This window comes from Panthera onca, chromosome A1 (genome assembly GCF_046562875.1).
Source record: "Panthera onca isolate mPanOnc1 chromosome A1, mPanOnc1 haplotype 2, whole genome shotgun sequence".
In the NCBI taxonomy this organism is placed as follows: domain Eukaryota; kingdom Metazoa; phylum Chordata; class Mammalia; order Carnivora; family Felidae; genus Panthera; species Panthera onca.
This window is the reverse complement of record NC_138339.1, coordinates 75,639,666-75,659,880: the sequence shown is the minus strand read 5'-3', so window position 1 is coordinate 75,659,880 and position 20,215 is coordinate 75,639,666. Positions and strand designations below refer to the sequence as shown.

At 37.5% G+C, this 20,215-nt stretch overlaps 2 protein-coding genes across 15 annotated transcripts in view; one reads left to right on the top strand and one right to left on the bottom strand.

Moving 5' to 3' along the window:
* PAM (peptidylglycine alpha-amidating monooxygenase) overlaps positions 1-8,001 on the top strand; it is a 286,781-nt gene extending 278,780 nt beyond the window's left edge. For all 5 annotated transcript variants that reach the window (XM_078447685.2, XM_078447682.2, XM_078447671.2 and 2 more), the window contains one exon: positions 7,728-8,001. In XM_078447685.2, coding sequence (XP_078303811.1) covers positions 7,728-7,744 — 17 coding nt within the window. In that variant the 3' untranslated portion in view covers positions 7,745-8,001. The remainder of the gene's footprint in view (positions 1-7,727) is intronic.
* The window catches only part of GIN1 (gypsy retrotransposon integrase 1), a 79,485-nt gene that overhangs the window by 38,621 nt on the left and 20,649 nt on the right, over positions 1-20,215 (bottom strand). For 5 of the 10 annotated variants that reach the window (XM_078447693.2, XM_078447707.2, XM_078447703.2 and 2 more), the window contains 5 exons: positions 17,494-17,763; positions 13,778-13,926; positions 12,929-13,151; positions 11,544-11,713; positions 6,572-6,653 (listed from right to left, as the gene is read on the bottom strand). In XM_078447693.2, the coding sequence (XP_078303819.2) occupies positions 13,781-13,926; positions 17,494-17,763 (416 nt within the window). In that variant the 3' untranslated portion in view covers positions 6,572-6,653; positions 11,544-11,713; positions 12,929-13,151; positions 13,778-13,780. Of the gene's footprint in view, positions 1-6,571; positions 6,654-10,245; positions 10,385-11,543; positions 11,714-12,928; positions 13,152-13,777; positions 13,927-15,906; positions 16,136-17,071; positions 17,764-20,215 lie in introns of those variants that run through there. The other 5 variants (XM_078447712.2, XM_078447714.2, XM_078447697.2 and 2 more) reach the window with 4 other exon arrangements.

Below are 20,215 nucleotides of genomic sequence, written 5' to 3'. Positions count from 1 at the left end.
AAAAAAAAAAAAAAAATAGGCACTCCTTCCAGAGAGCCTGATTTAGTTGACTTACAGTAGGACATTGGTATAAGTCACGTTTTTTAATTTCTCTAGGTAATTCTAATGCGCATCTAGAGTTGAAAACCATTGTTTTTGAGAATTGGCTATTCAACTTTGCCAGTTACTACAAGTAGATAGCTATATTTGCACATAAATTATAATTTACAGATGTTTGGACAGAGGAGACAGGGTCTGAGGTATTTTGTTTTAACCATTAGTACCATGATCGGAATACCTCAATTGTTCATTGTTTTAAATTAGATAATTAAAATAGGTATAATTGACTTCTTAAAAAGGCGAAGAGAAACAGCTGGGCTTTGATTTTTTTTTTACATTAAATTATCCAGATACTATTGTTTGGGGGACGTAAAAGAACACTCATTCACTGATTTGGCTCTGAATTATCATATGCATAAAATCTTTTGTTCTAAGCTTTCTTCTTAGTTTATTATAATTTTTAATATATTAATTTTTTTAAGTTTTATTTATTTTGAGAGAGCATGTACGAGCAAGGGAGAAGCACAGAGTAGGAGAGAGAATCCCAAGCAGGCTCTGCACTGTCAGCATGGAATCCTACAAGGGGCTCAAACTTATGAACCGTGAGATCATGACCTGGACTGAAACCAAGAGCTGGACGCTTAACCAACTGAGTCACAAAGGTACCCCATCTTCTTAGTTTATTAAATCAGCATATTATTTTTCAAAATTCCCATATATCTTTAAACTCTCATTCAAATGTTATATAAATTGAGTATTTAAGTAGCTGAATGATAAGGGAAGCCACAGACTTGGTTTTAGGGCTTATTCCCCAGACTGTCACCTACTTAGTAGCCCAAAGTCGATGTCAAAGTTAACGTAGCCTATAGCAATACTTCTCAGACTTCAGCAACTTTAAGTATCAACTGGGGCTACTTATAAGGACTAACTCTTGGTCCCATTCCCAGAGTTTCTGATTCACTACATTGAGCGGGGCCTAGATCTCTGCATTTTTAAAAAAAGTTTATTTTGAGAGAGAAAGTGCATGTGAGTGGGGGAGAGGCAGAAAGAGAGAGAGGAGAAAGAGAATCCCAAGCAGGGTACACTCTATTAGCACGGACCAGGAAGCGGGGCTTGATCTCATGAACCATGAGATCATGATCTGAGCCAAAATCAAAGCTTAACTGAGCCACCCAGGAGCCCCAGATCTATGCATCTTTAAGAAGTACCCCTGGTGATTTGGATCCAGGTGTTTCATGGACCATCTACAGGAAATACGGTCCTACAAGGATTAGCTAAGCCTTAAAACAAATTATTAGGCACACAAAGCCGTTTGCTCAAATATGTGGTCTCTATAGAGCAAAAGGCCCAGAAGCCAACTCTCCTTATCATCCTCACTCCAAGGAGAAGCCACATTTGACTTCTCTCTCAAATGGCCATGCCCTTACTGTCCTTCCAGCTTCTAGACATTTTTCCAGATGCCTAAATAGACTTCCCCTATCAAACTCTTACCTCACTGGGTTATAATGAAATAAGAACAAAATTTTTTGGCTCATTATTTCATAACAGAGGATCTAGGGACACAAAAACTATCATCAGATCTGTCTCTCTCTGTCTCTCCCTCATTCTCTCATTCTCTCTCTCTTAACACACTCTCTCTCCCCTGCAGCTGTTTTCCTCTGTGTTGGTTTCATACTCTAGAATTTTCTTTCTATGTGATATGAAAGATATCTCTGGTAGATGTCTGAAAATTTGAGAGAGCCTCCCCTACATTCCCCATATCTATATCACTCCGCCAAAAGGATTCAGAAACACAGTAACACTAGTATTTTCTTCTTCAGGAATGACAATAGATTCACAAAGATATATCCATCAGCCCTTATAGTTCACTCTTTTAGGAGTGAGGAAAGTGAGGAAAAGTTTTCCTTGGACCTTCTATGGCCATGGTCATTTCTGAGCTAATCCTTAGCAAAGGGAATGGGATCATTTTTATACCACTCAGGCCCATGCATGAAGCTTGATGGGATGAAATTTCCCTAAGTCTCATGGCTCCAAAAGAGAAGTGCTAGACACCGAAACAAAATTCAGACAGGAAAGAGAGGTAGAAGAAAATGGTTGTTAAGGAGGCAACCAACAGTCCACTACAGGCTAGCTGTACTCTAAGTTTAGAGAATAAAATTCATTTATCAATAGATACCTGCCAAACTCCCCAAACCTCAAAAAGCTCACAATGTTGAAGGGCAAAAAGCATAAAATCATTGGATTAAACTCAGTGATTGAAGTAGAGCAACACACCTGACAAAGTTTGTAGTCAGGGATCATAGAAGTTATATGTTAATACTCAAGAAGGCGTTTAATAGAAAAAAAATTAAATGGAAGTTGTTGGTGGGCAAAAATTCTACATAGTTCTTCAATAATTAATTAGCTTTTTAATCACCTTAGGGCTTCTCTAAAAATCAAATATTGCATAGTTTGTTCGATATGTAGTTGATACTCTTCCAATAAGAATATAATTTCAGAATACCAACAAGTATCTAATAAAAATTCCAAAAAAGCAAAAGTTCTGGGTGACAGTTGAAAGTATGTTCTGAAACAAAGGCTGCAAAATATTGCATTGGTCCCAAAGTTCCTGGACTGAAAAGAGCCTGAATTCCAGATCAAAGTTTAAAAAACATTTTAGTGTCATTTTCACATTTGTATATGATAATATTTAAACTCTAAATCATGTTAGTTTTCTTAAAATATCTAATATATCCCTTTCATTATTTATTTTTATTATTTTTTAAATTTTTTTAATGTTTTTATTTATTTTTGAGACAGAGAGAGACAGAGCCTGAGCAGGGGAGGGGCAGAGAGAAAGGGAGACACAGAATCCGAAGCGGGCTCCAGGCTCCGAGCTGTCAGCACAGAGCCCAACGCGGGGCTCGAACTCAAGGACTGTGAGATCATGACCTGAGCCGAAGTCGGATGCTTAACCGACTGAGCCACCCGGGCGCCCCTCCCTTTCATTATTTAGATAGATTAGAAGAGATATGTGCATTCTAATTAAAATATAATAAGTCAATTGATTATTGACTGACAGTCATAGCGGGAAGGAGGAAAAGAAGGACAGAGGGAGAGATGAAGGTGACATCCACATACATAGATTTCTCATCAAGAGTTCTTCAGGATAGTTATTACCAGTGCAGTGAATGGCTGACATCTGGTGGTAAAACAAAAAATTTGCATGGATTTGTGCACTCATAAAAGGGGCTATTCAGTGAATGATGCCTGTGTCTTCAAGAACAACTTAAAATGGTACTAGTCATCCAGTTTTTATGTTTACATCATGCCATACATCCAGGTATTCAAAAAGATCTGGAACATCAGGTGTCACATAGATACTGACAGTACCCATGTCCTCTTTGCCAATGCAGTCACCAGAGAACAGAAAATCATGAAATTGTTTGGCTATTTTTTTTTTTAATGTGAGCACTTGAGGCAAAAATAAACATATATAATGTCTTTCAAAATCATTTTCTTACTTTTAAGAAATAAGAGAAAATAAAAATTTGGTCCATAAAAGTAAAAAAGTTGGGGGCTTAATATTGATCCCTGGGAAAGAAGATGCAGCCAGTAATTATGCCAAAGGCCATGACATCATTGGCAAGGAGATTACTGACCTAGACTTGATCTGAAAACTGGTGGATCTGTGTACAGGGCTATGGGACTTGCATATCTTCCACAGCTTCAGGGGCAGCACCAGCTCTAGGTTTGTGCCTCTGCTTATGGAACAGCTCTTGGTAGTCTATGGCAGGAAGTCCAAACTCAAAGTTGCCAATCCCCCAGGTTTCCACAGTCACGGTGGAGCACCACAATTCCTTCCTGATCACCCACCCGACCCTGGATCATTCTCACTGTGCCTTCACGGTCAGTGAGGAAGCCATCTATGACATATGTCGACACAACCTAGATACTAAACAGCCCATATATACCAATCTCATTCATGTGATTGGGCAGATTGTGTCCACCATCACTACCTCTCAGCAACTTGACACTACCCTGAATGTGAATTTGACAGAATTCCCAAACAACCTGGTCCCATATCCACTTTCCACTGGCTACCAATCCCCAGGCATCTCAGCTAAGAAGGCCTATGATGAGTAGCTGCTTGTGGCCAACATCACCAATGCCTGCAAGCCAGCCAATCAGATTGCCAAGTATGACCCTTGCTGAAGCAATACGTCGTCTGTAGCATGTAACTGGGACATGGTCCCAAAGATGTCAACACAGCCATTACCAGCATCAGGATGAAGTGCACCATCCAGCTTGTGGATGTTGCCCAACTAGATTTAAAGTGGGGTCAACTACCAGCCCCCCAATTGTCATCCCCAGGGGAGACCTGGTCAAAGTGCAGCAGACTATGTGCATACTGTGCAACACCACTGCCATGGCTGAGGTCTGGGCCTCCCTGAACCAAAAGTATGATCTCATGTAAGCAAAGTGAATATGGGAGAAGGCATCTATGAAGGGGAGTTCTCTGAGGCCCTGAAGAACCTGGCAGCTCTGGAGAAAGATGAAGAAGAGGTGGGCATGGATTCTGTGGAGGAACAGGCCAAAAAGGGGGAAGATACTAGAGTGCAACTGGTAGGTATTTCTCTCAGGTGGCTTTCTCCTGCTACCCCTCAGAATGGCTGGTTTCAAGTTGTTTACAATTAAAGTTTCTGCATTAAATGAGTAAAATCATAACTCTATGAATACTAAACGATTGAATTTTCACTTTAAATGAGTGAATTTTATGGTATGTTAATTTTACACACACACACACACACACACACACACACGCAATCATATTCAAACCCAGTAAACCACGTCCATCCTCAAAGCCTGAAAACTCCCGATCACAGGTGGGCCATGGAGAAATGCCTCCATGTCTTCCAAAATTGAGTCATAGCTCCTTCAAATACTGAATCATTCCTACCGCAGCCAAGCGCCTCACTAAGTAATTCCCTAGCTTTACACTTGTGAAAATACCCTATAGATGTCCTGCTTAGGCCAGTGCTATACACTTCTCCAAGGACATTCCTGCGACACGGCCTTCCTTGCTTAGGGAGAGACCCACAGATACCGGAATGTTTCTGTTGCATGTGGAAGTCTGTGTCCCACAGCAGAATTTCTCTGCCTGGTATTGTCCTCTTGCTGTATGTCCCCATCCCACCATCAGGTAGATCTATTGCCTACTTTAGATTTCTCAACTCAGGGAGCCTCTTTCCGTGAGATTCAACACCTAAAAGACAGAGGGCCTTCCAGTAGGGAGAGATGTGAAGCTAGCTATGGAAAGAGCTGCGTATGTGTGGGAGGAGAACAGAAAGCATTCAGCTTTCTGCTCCTTCACTACCTTCACTGCCCATTCCATCTTCCCTACTCACATATGACCAGTCCTTCATCACAGTTGGAATAAAACTCTTTACCAATGGAGCCAAACACAGCTTTCTCCTCCGAGTTAACTGAAATGTCATATTGCTTCAGTAAAGCCCTGTATCCCAATGACCTTGGCAATCTAGGTATCTTAGTAAAATTATACACTATGCTAAGACTTTTAGGTTATGACAAGAATTCAAAGGAAGATTTAGAATTAAAGGCTAATAACTCAAGTTTGTGAGGTAGGATAGGAGATATTCCTAAGAATTTCTGATTCTTTTTCTGGAAAAAAAAAAGTTCTCTCTCCAGTTTTCCAACTGAAAATTGAGGTAAAAATAGGAAAAGTGATATTCTGTATAAATTACACTGGATTGTAAATTCCTCAGCAAAGACAAAGTACTATGTGATTGCAAAGTAATATGTTATTGCTAAGACCAACGCTCTGTCTCATTCAGTATGTACTGAAAGATGAGGATGAGATTTTTGAGAACTTGCAAGCTTTATTTGCAGTCCCTTAAATGTGGTGTTAGCATCAGCTGTATCCATCAAAAGGGGGAAGGGGGCCAAATGCTCTGCTGCCATCATTCATAAAGCTAGAAAACTTGCTTGAGCATCTGTTTGATCTGCCAGGTAATATAAATAATGCCATAGAGTATGTACAATCAGTCACCAGATGCTTTGGATCGCTGCCTCAGCAGTGATTAACAAGAAATGTGGCAGGTCAACTATAAGTGCAGCAAAGAGAATGTCTTGGCCTCTCCAAAGGGAAACATATTAATTAAAGTTTTATTCTGGAGAGTTCTGAACTGTGCATAAATGAATGCTGAATTTTTATCCCCTGGATTCCAGACTCTTATCCAAATATCTACCCAACAGTTCTACGTCAATGTATAATAAGCATCTCAAACTCAACACGTTGAAACTGAACTTCTCTTTTCTTTCCCAAGTCTCTTCCTCCTAGTCTTCCTCATCTTAGTGGCAACTCCATCTTTCCAGTTATGCAAGCCTAAAAAGTTTAGAGTCATCATAGATTTCTCTCTTCTTCTAAACATCCACCTCCAGTGTCAGCAAATCCTGTTTACCTTCAAAATACAACAGATATTAGCCATTTCTCACCACTTCCATTACTACCAGTGCCATCATCATCTCTCACCTCAATTACTGCAACAGCCTCATAACCAGTCTTCCATTGCCCTTTCTCTGTCCATTCTTAATCCAGCTTCCAGAGTAATTATCTAAAAAAATAAGAATTGATATCATGTCACTTTTCTCAAATACTTTCAGTGAGTTCCCATATTACTCAGACTAAAAACAAAGTCAATATGAGGCCTGAAACAATTTATTCTACCACTTTGCCTCTATGATCTTCTGTTATACTCCCTACTACTCTGTTCTAGGTCTCCTGGGCCCCTTTCTATTCCTCAAAACCACAGACACAGAAACACTGAAGCATCTTTGCGCTTGGTATTCTTCTCTCTGGAATGCTCTTCCCCCAGGTATACACATGGCTCCTTTTCTCACTTTATTCAAAACTTTGCTCATGTGTCACCTCCTTCTGTTAGTTGATTTCTCTGCTCCCTATTGTGTTCCTGACTTCATTCATGCTTTTTTTATGTAGCTGTAATTTATTCATTTTCACTGCCACTTAGTATTCTATTGTATGAATATGCCACGATTTATTTATCCATTCTATTGATGGATAGCTATGGTGTTTCTAATGTTTGCTATTGCAAAAAAAAAAAATCCTCCTATAAACATTCATGAACACAGCACCTGGTGCAAAATGCTGCATTATAGACTTGTGCATCTTCAGCTTTGCTACAGAATGCTAAATTGTTTTTCAGAAATAGTTGTATCAATTTATACACTCACCAACTATATATAACTGTATTGTCTGCTCTACAGCCCTGCTGAGATTTTTAATTATTCCCAATATGGCAGTTTTTAAATCATCTTTAATAATGGTTTTGATCTGCATTTTTTTTCTGGCTATCAATGAGATTGAGCATATTTTAATATACTGATCAACTGTATCAGGATTTGAAGAGGGAACAAATGACATGTTAGGATAATCAAAGGAACTAAGTACAAAGATGTTCATGGAGTATAGGTGAATCCAGACTGTCAGCAATAGAGCTGCTTCTACTCCTAGATCCAAAAGGATAAGAGGAGGGAAAGGTTACTGGAAACCTAGAGGAATAGAGTCTTATGAAGCAGGAAACTTTGGTTGGAAGAAACAGCTAGAGTGAGGAAGGGATCAAGGAGAATAAATATCTCAACTTCACTCTCCTCTCCTGATCTTCTGCCAGGTATCCCCATTGGCTGAATCCAAATGGATGTCAAAGAGGATGAGAACGCTGCTGAGGCCAGGATCCTAAACGAAGCATGGGGTGAAGAATGTAAAGTTGGTATATAGGGGCAAACAAAAGATATTTGCAGGAGCTATTCATTTTTACTTTTCTCTCCTATGAGTAGGAGACTTTCGCCCATTTTTATATTAGGTTATTTTTTTCATATTGATTTATATTAGTTCTTTATGTGGACAATTATTTCTATTGCAAATAAAATTAGTTTCTTTCTGATTGTTATGACTTTTCTTTCTTTTTGCTTGCCTTAATATACTGGCTAGAGCCCCCAATAATTAAAACCAGTGATATTTGTCTGGTTCATGATCTTATACAGAATATTTGCAAATTTGTCTTCATTAAGTATAAAGCCTATTATAGGCTTTTTTTTCTTAACACCATATACTGAATCAGGATAAGGAAATGCTTTTCTGAGTTTGCCAAGAGGTTTTTGTTATTGTTGTTGTTTTAAATTTCAAATGGATGTTAACATTCAGCAAATATTTTTTCTCCATCTACTAAATACAGGGTCTACAAACTACTGTCCTCAAAGGCCAAATTCAGCCAACAATTTTTTTTTTTTTGTAAATACAGTTTTATTGGAAAAGAGCCACACTCACTTGTTTAAGTACAATATGGCTGCTTTCATACTACAATGGCAAAATGTGTAGTTCCGTGGCCTGCAAATTAAAAAATACTTACTATCTAATTAGCCCTTTGCAGAACTTTGTCAACTAGATGGTTATACAACTTTCCTTTTTACCTCTGATCATATGGCTTAGCTGGCTGTTCTCAAAGTGAACACCCCAAATCCATTCTCTGTCCTTTACTGCTCTATTCCCTCTGAGGCTTATTTTCACTAATTGCATCCCCAAGCTCCCTTGCCACTGGCTTTTCATGAGGGCTGACAAATGAGAGGCAGTACCAGGAGATGGGAGGGTGGTAGCCCTCATTGGTCACAGTTCTGACTTGTTATGGTTCTGGCAGAGGATACATTCCTCTACGGCTACGAAGACTTATGGTTAAACCCTTTTCCATAATTCCATTTCTCGCTAAGCATTTCCTCTCTTTGCCTTTGCCCTTTCAATCCTAGAGGTTTCTGGCTATTGTTAGTCACCAAAAGGATATCCAAGTATCTGTTATGGGTTCCATTAATCCTTCTGTAAACTGTTCCTTAAATTTCTTTCAGTTATAACTATCTTTTGTGTTTCATCTCTTTCTTGCTATGTCTCTTAGAAGTGCAGCTGTTAATTATACAAACTGCTTTTCTAACATTAAACCAACCTTGAATTTTGGGGATCTACTCAATTGGTCATATTGCATATTGTTATATAGGTCACTGCATTCAGTTTGCTTTTTTTTTTTTTTCCTTTGAGGTCTTTGTATTTCTATTTATGAGAGAATAACCTGTTATTTTCCTTTCTTATTCTGTCCTTTTTAGATTTTGATATCATGATTCTTCTACCCTCATGCCAAGATTTAAGGAGTGTTCTGTTTTTCTAGATTGAATAATTTATATAAGATAATATGTATTCTTTATGTTTTGTTACAAACTTTTGGAAAAATCATCTGGCTTATTATTTTAAAATCACTTTTGCAAGTTAAATTTTTTTAGAATTTATCCATTTTATTAAGTCTTTAAATTTATTGAAACAAAGTTGTGACACCCTCTATCTTTTAAATATATGCCTCATATCTGGTTCTGACCCTTTTTACCTCACAGTATTATTTATTTACAAATTCCCTAGATTTATTGTTTTAGTAGGATTGCTAACTCTTCCCTCAGTGCATGTCATTACATGTTTATTTTCTATTCCATTAATATCTATTATCTTCATGATTTCATTTATTGTATTTTCTTTAGGATTATTCACTTGTTATTTTTACATCACATTAAATTAAATGCTAAGCTCATTACTTTTTAACTCTTATTTTTTTCCAAGATAGGCACGTAAGTCATAAATTCTCCTCTAAGGACAATTTGGGCTGTATCCCACAAGTTTTTTAAGCAGCTTTCATGAGACATAATTCACATACCATATGATTTACCCAGTTAAAGTGAATAATTCAATAGTTTTTGGTATGTTACATGTTAACTTTATGGTAAAATATATACAATATAGAAGTTGCCATGTTAATCATTTAAAGTACACCATTCAGTGGTATACTTACATTCACAATGCTGCGCAACCACTATCTATTTCCAACATGTTGTCATTACTTCAAACAGAAATGCTAAAATCAATAACCATTAGCTCTCCTTTCCCCCTCCCCTATATCCTGGTATCTACTAGTATCTACTTTCTGTCTCTATAAATTTGCCCGTTCTTCTATTTCATTAACTGAAATCATACAATACTTCTCCTTTTTTGTCTGACTTATTTCACTTAGCATAATGTCTTCAAGGGTCAATGATGTTGTAGCATTATTCAGAACTTCATTCCTTTTGATGGCTAAATAATATTCCATTCTATGTACATACCACATTTTGTTTATCCATTCATCTGTTGATGGACACTTGGGTTGTTTCTGCCTTTTGGCTATTGTGAATAATGCTGCAATAAACACTGGTGTAGAAGTATCTCTTCCAGTCCCAGCTTTCAAATACTTTGGGTATATACCTAGGAATTAAATTACTGGGTCATATGGTAATTCTGTCTAGCTTTTTGAAAAACAACCAGACTGTTTCTCTCAGGGGCTGCACTATTTTACATTCCTATTAGCAATGTACAAGGGTTCCAATTTGTCTATATTCCCATCAACATTTGTAACTTTCAATTAAAAAATTATTACAGCCATTCTTGGAGATGTGAAGTGATATCTCATTGTGGTTTAGACTTGCTTTTTCCAAATGACTAAAGATGTTAAGTGAGCATCTTTTCCTGTGCTTTTTGGCCATTTGTATATCTTCTTTGGGAACTGCATAATCAAGTACTTTGCACATTTTTTAATTGGGTTGTTGTCTTTTTGGGTGTTGAATTTTTAGGGTTTTTAATATATTTGTATTTTTTCTGGATTTTATTTTATTTTTTTTTAATTTTTTTTTTAACGTTTATTTATTTTTGAGACAGAGAGAGACAGAGCATGAACAGGGGAGGGTCAGAGAGAGAGGGAGACACAGAATCTGAAACAGGCTCCAGGCTCTGAGTGGTCAGCACAGAGCCCGATGCGGGGCTCGAACTCACGGACTGTGAGATCGTGACCTGAGCCGAAGTCGGCCGCTTAACCGACTGAGCCACCCAGGCGCCCCTTTTTTCTGGATTTTATATGTTTTTTCTACATTACATAAAAAAGAAGCTATTACCTCTTCAACCCATAACATATTAACTTCCTCAGGTAAAATTAGTGATTATTCAACATAATTTGTGATCAGTATGGCTTAACAGCGGTCTAAGTCTTATTCTGAAAGCATAGGCAGATTTGCCAGTAATTTACTTCTAGCTATGACCAAGTCACATAAACCACCACTATGATCATTTTATCATTGTTTATGTACCACATAAAATTGAAAAATGAATATATATGTAATATGTGTATATATGTGTGTGTTTCATATATATATATATATATATATATATATATATATTTGTAAGGATGAAATTCTAAATAAAAAGAGCAAAATCCAGTATAAAATACTGCTCAGAAGCCCAGAGACTATAGATTTTGTACTATGATGCAATAGAAACATGTAATATTGGAGGAAGAGAACCATTCCATTTAGTATTTTTCTCTCTACCACTATATGAAAATAGTACAAGGCAAGGATTACAGTCAGACTACCTTTCCTTTAGTTTCTCCTCCATTCTCCACTTCAATTCTTGAGACCTTTCAGAACTAACAGAGGTTTCATTGCGAGGTAGGGGAGAGGAATGAAGTTGTCATTGGCTTTCTGGTCTCCTCCAGCTACTCAGCAGACTAAGGAATTCCTTCTGTGTGCTCCTCACAAGGACCTTCAAAGGTTGGATAATTGGGTGGTCAGATAAGGGAAGTCCCCCAGGCCCAGGGCTACTTAACTTCTAAACAAGGTGTGAGTGGGTACACAAGGGATGTAGCATTAATGGGCATGAGGAAGTAAGAAAGGGGGTGAGGAGAACATTGAGGGATTAGAAGAAGCAAAAGAAACATTTGCCTGGGCCTCACGCTCAGAGCAAGCTACCAATTTAGATACTTTTTAATTTGATGACACTGAATTGATCTTTGCCTGCTTAACATTAATTGTTAACACTGCACGAAGCTAGCATTTCCCATTTAGTAACAGATGCACTTGTAGAAAACAGAAGTTTGAAATAAGTTTGCTTTTTAAATGCTTATTTTTGCTTTTAATTATTAGAGTTAGAAACTCCCAATGGAAGTGGCACAGTCCTTTGTAGAGCTCTGAACAAAACAGTTAAAACTTTCTATGCAGTCACAACCCTGAAATCAAGACCTGAGCTGAGATCAAGAGTCAGATGCTTAACCAACTGGGCCACACAGGTACGCCTTCCCCCACTTTTTTTAAATACATACCTTTTTTTATTGTATGAATGAATCCGATAACTAACCATGTGGTAAGTTTTCTTTTATAAATCTTAGTGAGTTGCTTTTTTTAAGATGGTCATATAAGAAAATTCTACACTTCACAGGTTAATCATGATATTTAAAAATAACTTTTCAAGGGGCGTCTGGGTGGCTCAGTCGGTTAAGTGTCCGACTTCATGATCTCACAATTCGTGAGTTCGAGCCTGTGGCGGGCTCTGTGCTGACAGCTCAGAAACTGAAGCCTGCTTTGGATTCTCTGTCTCCCTCTTTCGCTGCCCCTCCCCAGCTTGCACTCTGTTTCTGTCTCTCTCTCAAAAATAACCATTAAGCAAAATTTAAAAATAACTTTTCAAAGATATTATTCCCATTTAAAATATATTTTTGTTTTATTATAGTCCAGCATCTCCATTTCCTCCTATAACATGTTTTTAAGTGTATACCACAAGGTGGCATACAAAACCTCATAAAGACATTTCTGGACATCTGTCAAAACTTTACTATATACTTATAGAAAACCTCCCTTAAATCCAGGCAAGAGGGACTCCAACCCTGGACCCTTTGCTTGAGAGCTAGGCTCTGTCCCATTCTATCATATGTCCCTCCCCACACGGTAAGATCACAGCAACTGGGGACGTGTCCCTCCTCACCTGGAGAACCTCTTCCAAGGCCTTCCTGGTCCATCCCAGGACAGTGGATGAAGCTGGGAAGCACATTCCAAATGTCTGGACCGCTGAAGCAGCACACCTGCAGGAGCTGGGGGTGGGTTGTCCTTGGGACAGGACGGCGTTGGGACAAAGAGAGCTGAGTCCAGCTCGCCCTGCTTTGCTGCTCATCAGTGCCGGGCTCGAGGAGTCCGAGAATTCTGGGAACCTTAAGAAGGCATGTTTGCCAAGGTAGGAACAGTTTGTTAGTGTGATTTATAACTTCTCATTATTTAGGCATATGGTATGTGGACCTCCATTTTCATGGAGAGTCCTGCAAACATTAGAGATGAGACTGTGCACATACAAAATTTGTTATTTTTTGTGTATATTTGCTTACTTATAATCTGTACTTGAAATTAGACTACATTAGAATCCTGAGATTTCAGCAATAAAATCAGCAGCTTATATGACTAGCTTGTATTGGCTATTTATCAGGAAGTAAAAATAACTGTCATCAAAATGGCCTATAATAGAATTTATAAACAAAGGTAAACAAGGCAGCTATTATAGCTAGCCACCACTATTTCAGTTTTCCTCCTTCCAGGAATATAGGACTGTACTAAACTATCCTTAGGTATTACAGGTGTGGCCATGTGGCTAGCTTTTTTTTTTTTTTTTTTTTAAGTTTTGGTTTAGACTCTTTTTATAATAATCTTACTGAGGTGTAGCTCTCACACCATAAAATCACCCTTGTAAAGTGTATAATTCAGTGGATTTTAATATTTTCAGTTAGGCAACTAACACCACTAACTTTAGGACTTTTGTACCATTGCCACAAAAAGAAACTTGTACCTGTTAGCAGTGTATGACTAGGTTTGACCACCGTAATTGGAGATGGAAGGTTGTGCATGACGTGACAGCAAGGCTCTTCATGGTGCTGGGTATGTTCTCCCCTTGCCGTGGTGGCGGTATTCCACAGGTGAGGCTACACCAGCTTGTCTCTTGGGAGTGAGGATAAAAATGGAGCCAAGGCCTTAATGAACCAAGAATGTAGCTAAGAAACACTTTCATTGTGTTAAGTCACTAAGATTTTTGGGGTCGTTCGTACACACAGCATAGTGTAGCCCACCATGATCAATGCACACAGGATAAAGATCAGTTTGATCATAAATTAGTTAGGGAAGGCAGAATTTTTTTTAGAGTGTCTAGAAATTGTAATTATGACTTTTGGGGTGCCTGGGTGGCAGTCAGTGAGCGTGTGACTTGATCTCAGCTCAGGTCATGATCTCACAGTTTGTGGGACCGAGCACCACATAGGGCTCTACGCGGACAGCATGGAGCCTACTTGGGATTCTCTCTCTCTCTCTCTCTCTCTCTCTCTCTCTCTCTCTTTGTCCATCCTCCATTCTTGCACTCACACTCTCTCTCAAAATAAATAAATTAAAAAAATAAATGACTCATTACTAATTACCTTGTTACAATGAAAAAGAGGCTGATTTTGAATGAGGTGATCATTGGAGGAAAGTCATTTCATTTGAGCAAGGGACACTTGACCATTATATTAACCATCAAGGGCCCAATATGACATCATCACAAACCCTGTTCTGCTGATGGGAGGAGCATGATAGCTATCACTATTTTGGACTATACTTTAAGATTTCTTTCTGGACTCCTACCCAGAATTTAATTGGTCTATGGTATAGGCCCCCAGATTCTTTTTTTTTCTTCCTTCAATCACATATCCTTTAGCCCATATTAAACATAATTTAATCTTTCCTTTTTTAAAAAATTTTTAATGTTTATGTTTAAGACAGAGAAAGACAGCATAGTATGAGTGGGGGAGAGGTGGAGAGAGGGAGACAGAATCTCAGGCAGACTCCCGATTCTGACCTGTCAGGACAGAGCCCAAGATGGGTCTCGAACCCATGAACAGCAAGATCATGACCTGAGCTGAAGTCTGACTCTTAACCAACTTGAGCCACCCAAGTGCCCCTAATCTTTCTTCTTAAATGAGTAATTACAGTATCTCAGGTCTCTATTTCCCGTATCATATCACCGTTCAGTAAGGTTCATACATAATGTGTGGGATATTCTGTTGATCTTAAAATATGCTCTATTCATTAACAGTTTAGGTTCCCATTACTCATCACTGCCAAACTGTATCAAATAATCCCCATTCTTTTCTTCTCTCTTCCTCTAACCTTTATTAGCTATCAGATTAAACTTCCTAAAATGTATTTTTTATCATTAATTTTAATGTTGATTTTTGAAAAGAGAGAGAAACAGAGTGTGAGCAGGCGAGGGGCAGAGAGAGAGGGAGACACAGAATCTGAAGCAGGCTCCAGGCTTTGAGCTGTCAGCACAGAGCCCGACGCGGGGCTCAAACTCACAAACTGAGAGGTCATGACCTGAGCTGAAGTTGGATGCTTAACCAACTGAGCCACCCAGGCAGGAGTCTCTCTAAAATGTATTTCTGATCATGACACCTCCCTATACAAAAACCTTCAATGGGGGTGCCTGACTGGCTCAGTCAGTGGAGCATGCAACTCTTCATCCAGGGGCCATGGGTTCCAGTCCCATGCTAGGTGTAGAACTTATATTAAGAAAGAAAAAAAAAAAAAATCGGGGTGCCTGGGTGGCGCAGTCGGTTAAGCGTCCGACTTCAGCCAGGTCACGATCTCGCGGTCCGTGAGTTCGAGCCCCGCGTCAGGCTCTGGGCTGACGGCTCGGAGCCTGGAGCCTGCTTCAGATTCTGTGTCTCCCTCTCTCTCTGCCCCTCCCCCGTTCATGCTCTGTCTCTCTCTGTCCCAAAAATAAATAAAAAACGTTGAAAAAAAAAATTAAAAAAAAAAAAAAAAAGAAAGAAAAAAAATAAAAAGCAAAAACAAAACCTTCAATAGCCCTCAGAAAATAAAAAATAACTTAGCTAGGTATTTGTATTACTTTGGTAGGGCTGCGATAAAAAAGTGCCATAAACTGGGTTGTGTATAAAAAAGGTTATTTATTGCCTCACAGTTCTGGAGGCTACAAATCAACAATGAAGGTGTTAACAGGGATGATTCTTTTTGAGGCCTGTGAGGAAGAATCTGTTCCATGCCTCCTCCTTAGTTCCTGGAGGTTTGCTGGTAATCTGGCATTCTTTGGCTTGTAGAAGATATATGCCCAGTCCCTGCCTTCCTCTTCATTCCTCTTGAGTCTGTGTTCAAATTACTCCCATTTATAAAGACATCAGTCATATTGTATTAGGACCCCATTCTACTCCAATATGACTTCATCTACACTGATGTTTACATCTGCAATAACCCTATTTCCAAATAAGGTCACATTCTGAGGTACCAGAGTTTAGTACTTCACAATTCAAACCATAACCGTATTCAACACCCTCCACAAAGTTTCATTCATACTTCCCTTTTCAGCTTTATTTTCCCATACATTACACCTGAATGTAAGTATCTGAGGTACTATAGACAACCAAAAGCCCTGCCTTTCTGTGAATCACTATAATATTTTTCTGACTCTGTTCATTTTTCTTCCTCTCTTTTGTACCGTCTCATCACATCCTGTGCATTCTTCAAAGTCATGTTCAAATGATCCTTCTTTTGTAAGCATAATCCTAAATTTTCTATCTAGAAGTTAAAATCTCTCCTTTATGACACTCTCTGTATATTACCTGTACTTCTCTAATGGACTTCAGCATGTAATTTGTAACTTGTGTTATACATGACTTATATGGTCTATAATCTTTACCACACTGTAAATCCCTTATGAAGATGAGACACACATCTAACTCATTCTTTAATCTTCCCACAAAATTCTTCAAAGTGTTTTACAGCAAATATTTGTTGAATAAAGTTATAAATATCAGAATATCAGAGCTTATAGTTTAAAATCTTTTATACTAGTTAGCATTATTTACTTCTCTAAGATTGAAGAAAAATGTTATTAAAGGTGTTTTTGGCTTAATATATACTATGGAAATGCACAACTGTTTTCAAACCAATACATCGATTCAGATACAAATTCTGAGCCTACAAGGTGAAGTTATCAATACCCTTTAAGAGCTTATTAAACAACTCTAAAATTTTTTCCCTACAATAGTTTTTAAAAGTTCCTATGACACAGAAAGAAGTTTCACTTAATTCATCGTTATGGTTGAATAAATATTTATTAATCCCATTCTAGGTAGTTCAAACTTACTTTTCAAAGGGGGAAAATATTCCAAAAAAAAATTAAACTGAAAACATGGCACCAATAGCAGAGAAAGATCTGAGAGTTCTGAGCTGGAATTCAGTTTCCTTCCTAAGAAGTAATCATGCTTTGCCTATTCTCTTTTCAGAAGAAAAAGGGAATTCTATATATTATATGTTTTCTTTGCCTTTATATATATGTATTGACATTCAAACATAAGTTTATATAAATTAATAGTTATAAAATAAAACTTCAGGATTTAGTCATCGAGAGTGTGTCAAGACACTTCTATACAACTTTTTTGAATGGAAAAGATATCAAGATTCAAGGAGTTATACATTCTAAACAAACACTTTAAATAGATTTTAGTATTTACTAACTTAAGTACTCAAGGACTTGGTTTGAAGAGTCCAACAGACTGAAAGTCTGCTTTTCAAGAGTACTATGATCTTCCAGCAATGGAGAAATTTTGGCACTTCTATATTCTAATAGTTCACCATCTTTGCTTGATGTCAGTAATTCATTATCGACTACGCCAATAGTTGCATCTTCTACCAGAATATTTGCTTGGTATGCTCCAACTGGAATTTCAGGCAATCCGATGTAGTCATGATCTGCCACTACCGAACCTTGCAAGAGATAAAGACTGTCTGAAAGAAGAAACATCATAAGGTCACCTTTTAGTATTATAATTAAACATCATTTTAAAATTAAACAATGTTAAATAAGGATGAAACCCCAAGTAATAAAAATTAACAATAAGATTAACTTCTGGTGGGTTCTCCTATCTACTAAATAAATATACATGTCAAAGGATGAATAAAATGATATATACAGGGGCGCCTGGGTGGCTTAGTCGGTTAAGCACCAGACTCTTGATTTCAACTCAGGTCATGATCTCATGGTTCATGAGATCGAGCCCCACATCAGGCTCCACGCTAACAGCACAGAGCCTGCTCGGGATTCTCTCTCTCCTTCTCACTCTGTCCCTCTCCTACTCACACATGCATGCTCTCTCAAAATAAATAAATAAACATTAAAAAAATGACAAATACAGTTCATATGCATAGAGTTCAGGAAAGACCAAAAATTTTAAAAGAGTCAAGTTGTCCTGTTCCCTTGACCTGTCTTTGGCAGGTATGGGTGAAGGGATAGAAGGGGCTGAAGATGATGGTAAAGATTAAAAGCAAAGTTATAGAACTCTATTTCTGATGTTGGTGTTATCCTTAAAAGCACCTCTGAGTGAATTAATGGGATCTTGAATGATATTTAACAAATTAAATCCTCACATTTGTAACTTCAGATAACCTAATCTTCATAGAATATGTAGTAGAGCAATAATATCAAATTGTTTATAATATGAAATTATAAACGAATAATAATATGAAGTTACTAGAATGAGGCTTCTGTGAGAGTTACTAAAGTCAGGCTTATATGATACAGGTAAGTAGGCAAGCTTATGTGTAAGTGGGCTTAAAATACTTAGCTTACCTAAGTCTAATTTAATACCAAAATGTTCATGAAGTTTTAAGGTATAGCTAAATTCATACTGAAATACTGACAAGGAACTTTCCTTGCCAGCATTTTATTCTATTTTGAGCAAAGTTATCATCACTCTCAAGAAAAAAAAATGCTTAATATGAATGTTAAACTGATGGAAAAGCAGTAGCATCTTTGCAAAAGAAAAAAAAAAGATTAATGTATATAAAAGGATTCCTCCCAACCTGGCATTTTTTAATTCGTTACAACAAAGAACTCTTCCACCATAGATGATTAACTTCCCGGACCCCTGCTTTCTCTTTCTGGATTTTTTCCCCAAAACATTCATAATTCTACGATTTTAATGGCTTAAAGAATCCTCAAATTTTAAGTTCAAGAAATATCAAAAGGAAGATTAATTGCCCATTTAGATAAGAGATTAACAAAAACTTCTCAGAGCATATAAATTTCCTAATAAACCCTGGAATATGATCCTCTTCGACCCATTCTCATGCTAACTTGTGGAAAGCTTACTGAGCCTAATCCAATCCCATTAAGTTTACAACATTTAAGCACTTTTGATTTAAAAACTTCCAAAGATCAAAGCCATGGTCTCTACCCACAGATGGTATAAATGGACTTGGCTTGTGTGGGCATTTAGTTTTGCCCATTTTATTCTTCATTAAGCAAAGTATACTTGGTATTTTAGTTCTGAGAGGTTTTTCCAAGTTTTACCCCACCAATTCTTATTTATGAATAGTAGGAACTAAAATTGAGAAGGATGGTAAGAAGATACACATATTTATGATGAAAATCAAAGTATGGATAATTGAAGGTGGTTAAGAATGAGTTTTGTATGTTAGCATGATGAACTGTTGGACAAGAGGTACTCTGAAAGATAAAAACCAAATCATACAAACCATGAGAAGTGCTACTGCCCAAGAGCAGTAAGAAAGAACAAAATTGTGATCAATGCATTTGAAACACTTTTAGCATATGTTGCTAAGATTCAAAATCAAAGTTCACTCTTAAGGCTCTTAATATTGGAGAAGGCTAGATACTAGTATATAAGAGAACTTTAAAAGGTTAGGTATGATAAAAGCATTGCTGATGAAATTTTTCAAATAAGCCATGGGAATTCCTGCACAAAGCTGCAAAAATATCAGTGAAAGCAGATACCACAGCATTTAAGGTATTTCCAAAGATCCTTGCCAAGATCTTTGATGAAGGACGTTTTTGGTCTCAAACACTGTTTTCAATGCAGATAAATCAGGTCTCTTTTAAAAAATATGTCCAGTAAACATGTTTCAACAGGAAAAACATGCACAGATATAAAGTTCTTAGAAGTTACCACTTTGGTATCTTGGAAATGTACTCACAGACCTTCAGCTTAAACACCCCCTTGTTACACTGAACTTCGAAATAAATGGATTTTACCAACTTCACTTGTTTATGAGAGGAGAGTTTCTATATATGTCTTTATATAATATACATACTTTTTCTTTTAAATAAGTGATACATTTTAAAGTACCTATTGCAATAACACTGTAAACAACAAGAACTAACCTGGCAAATTCTATACAAATCACTTTATATGCAATGGAAAATTACTCTGGAGATTTC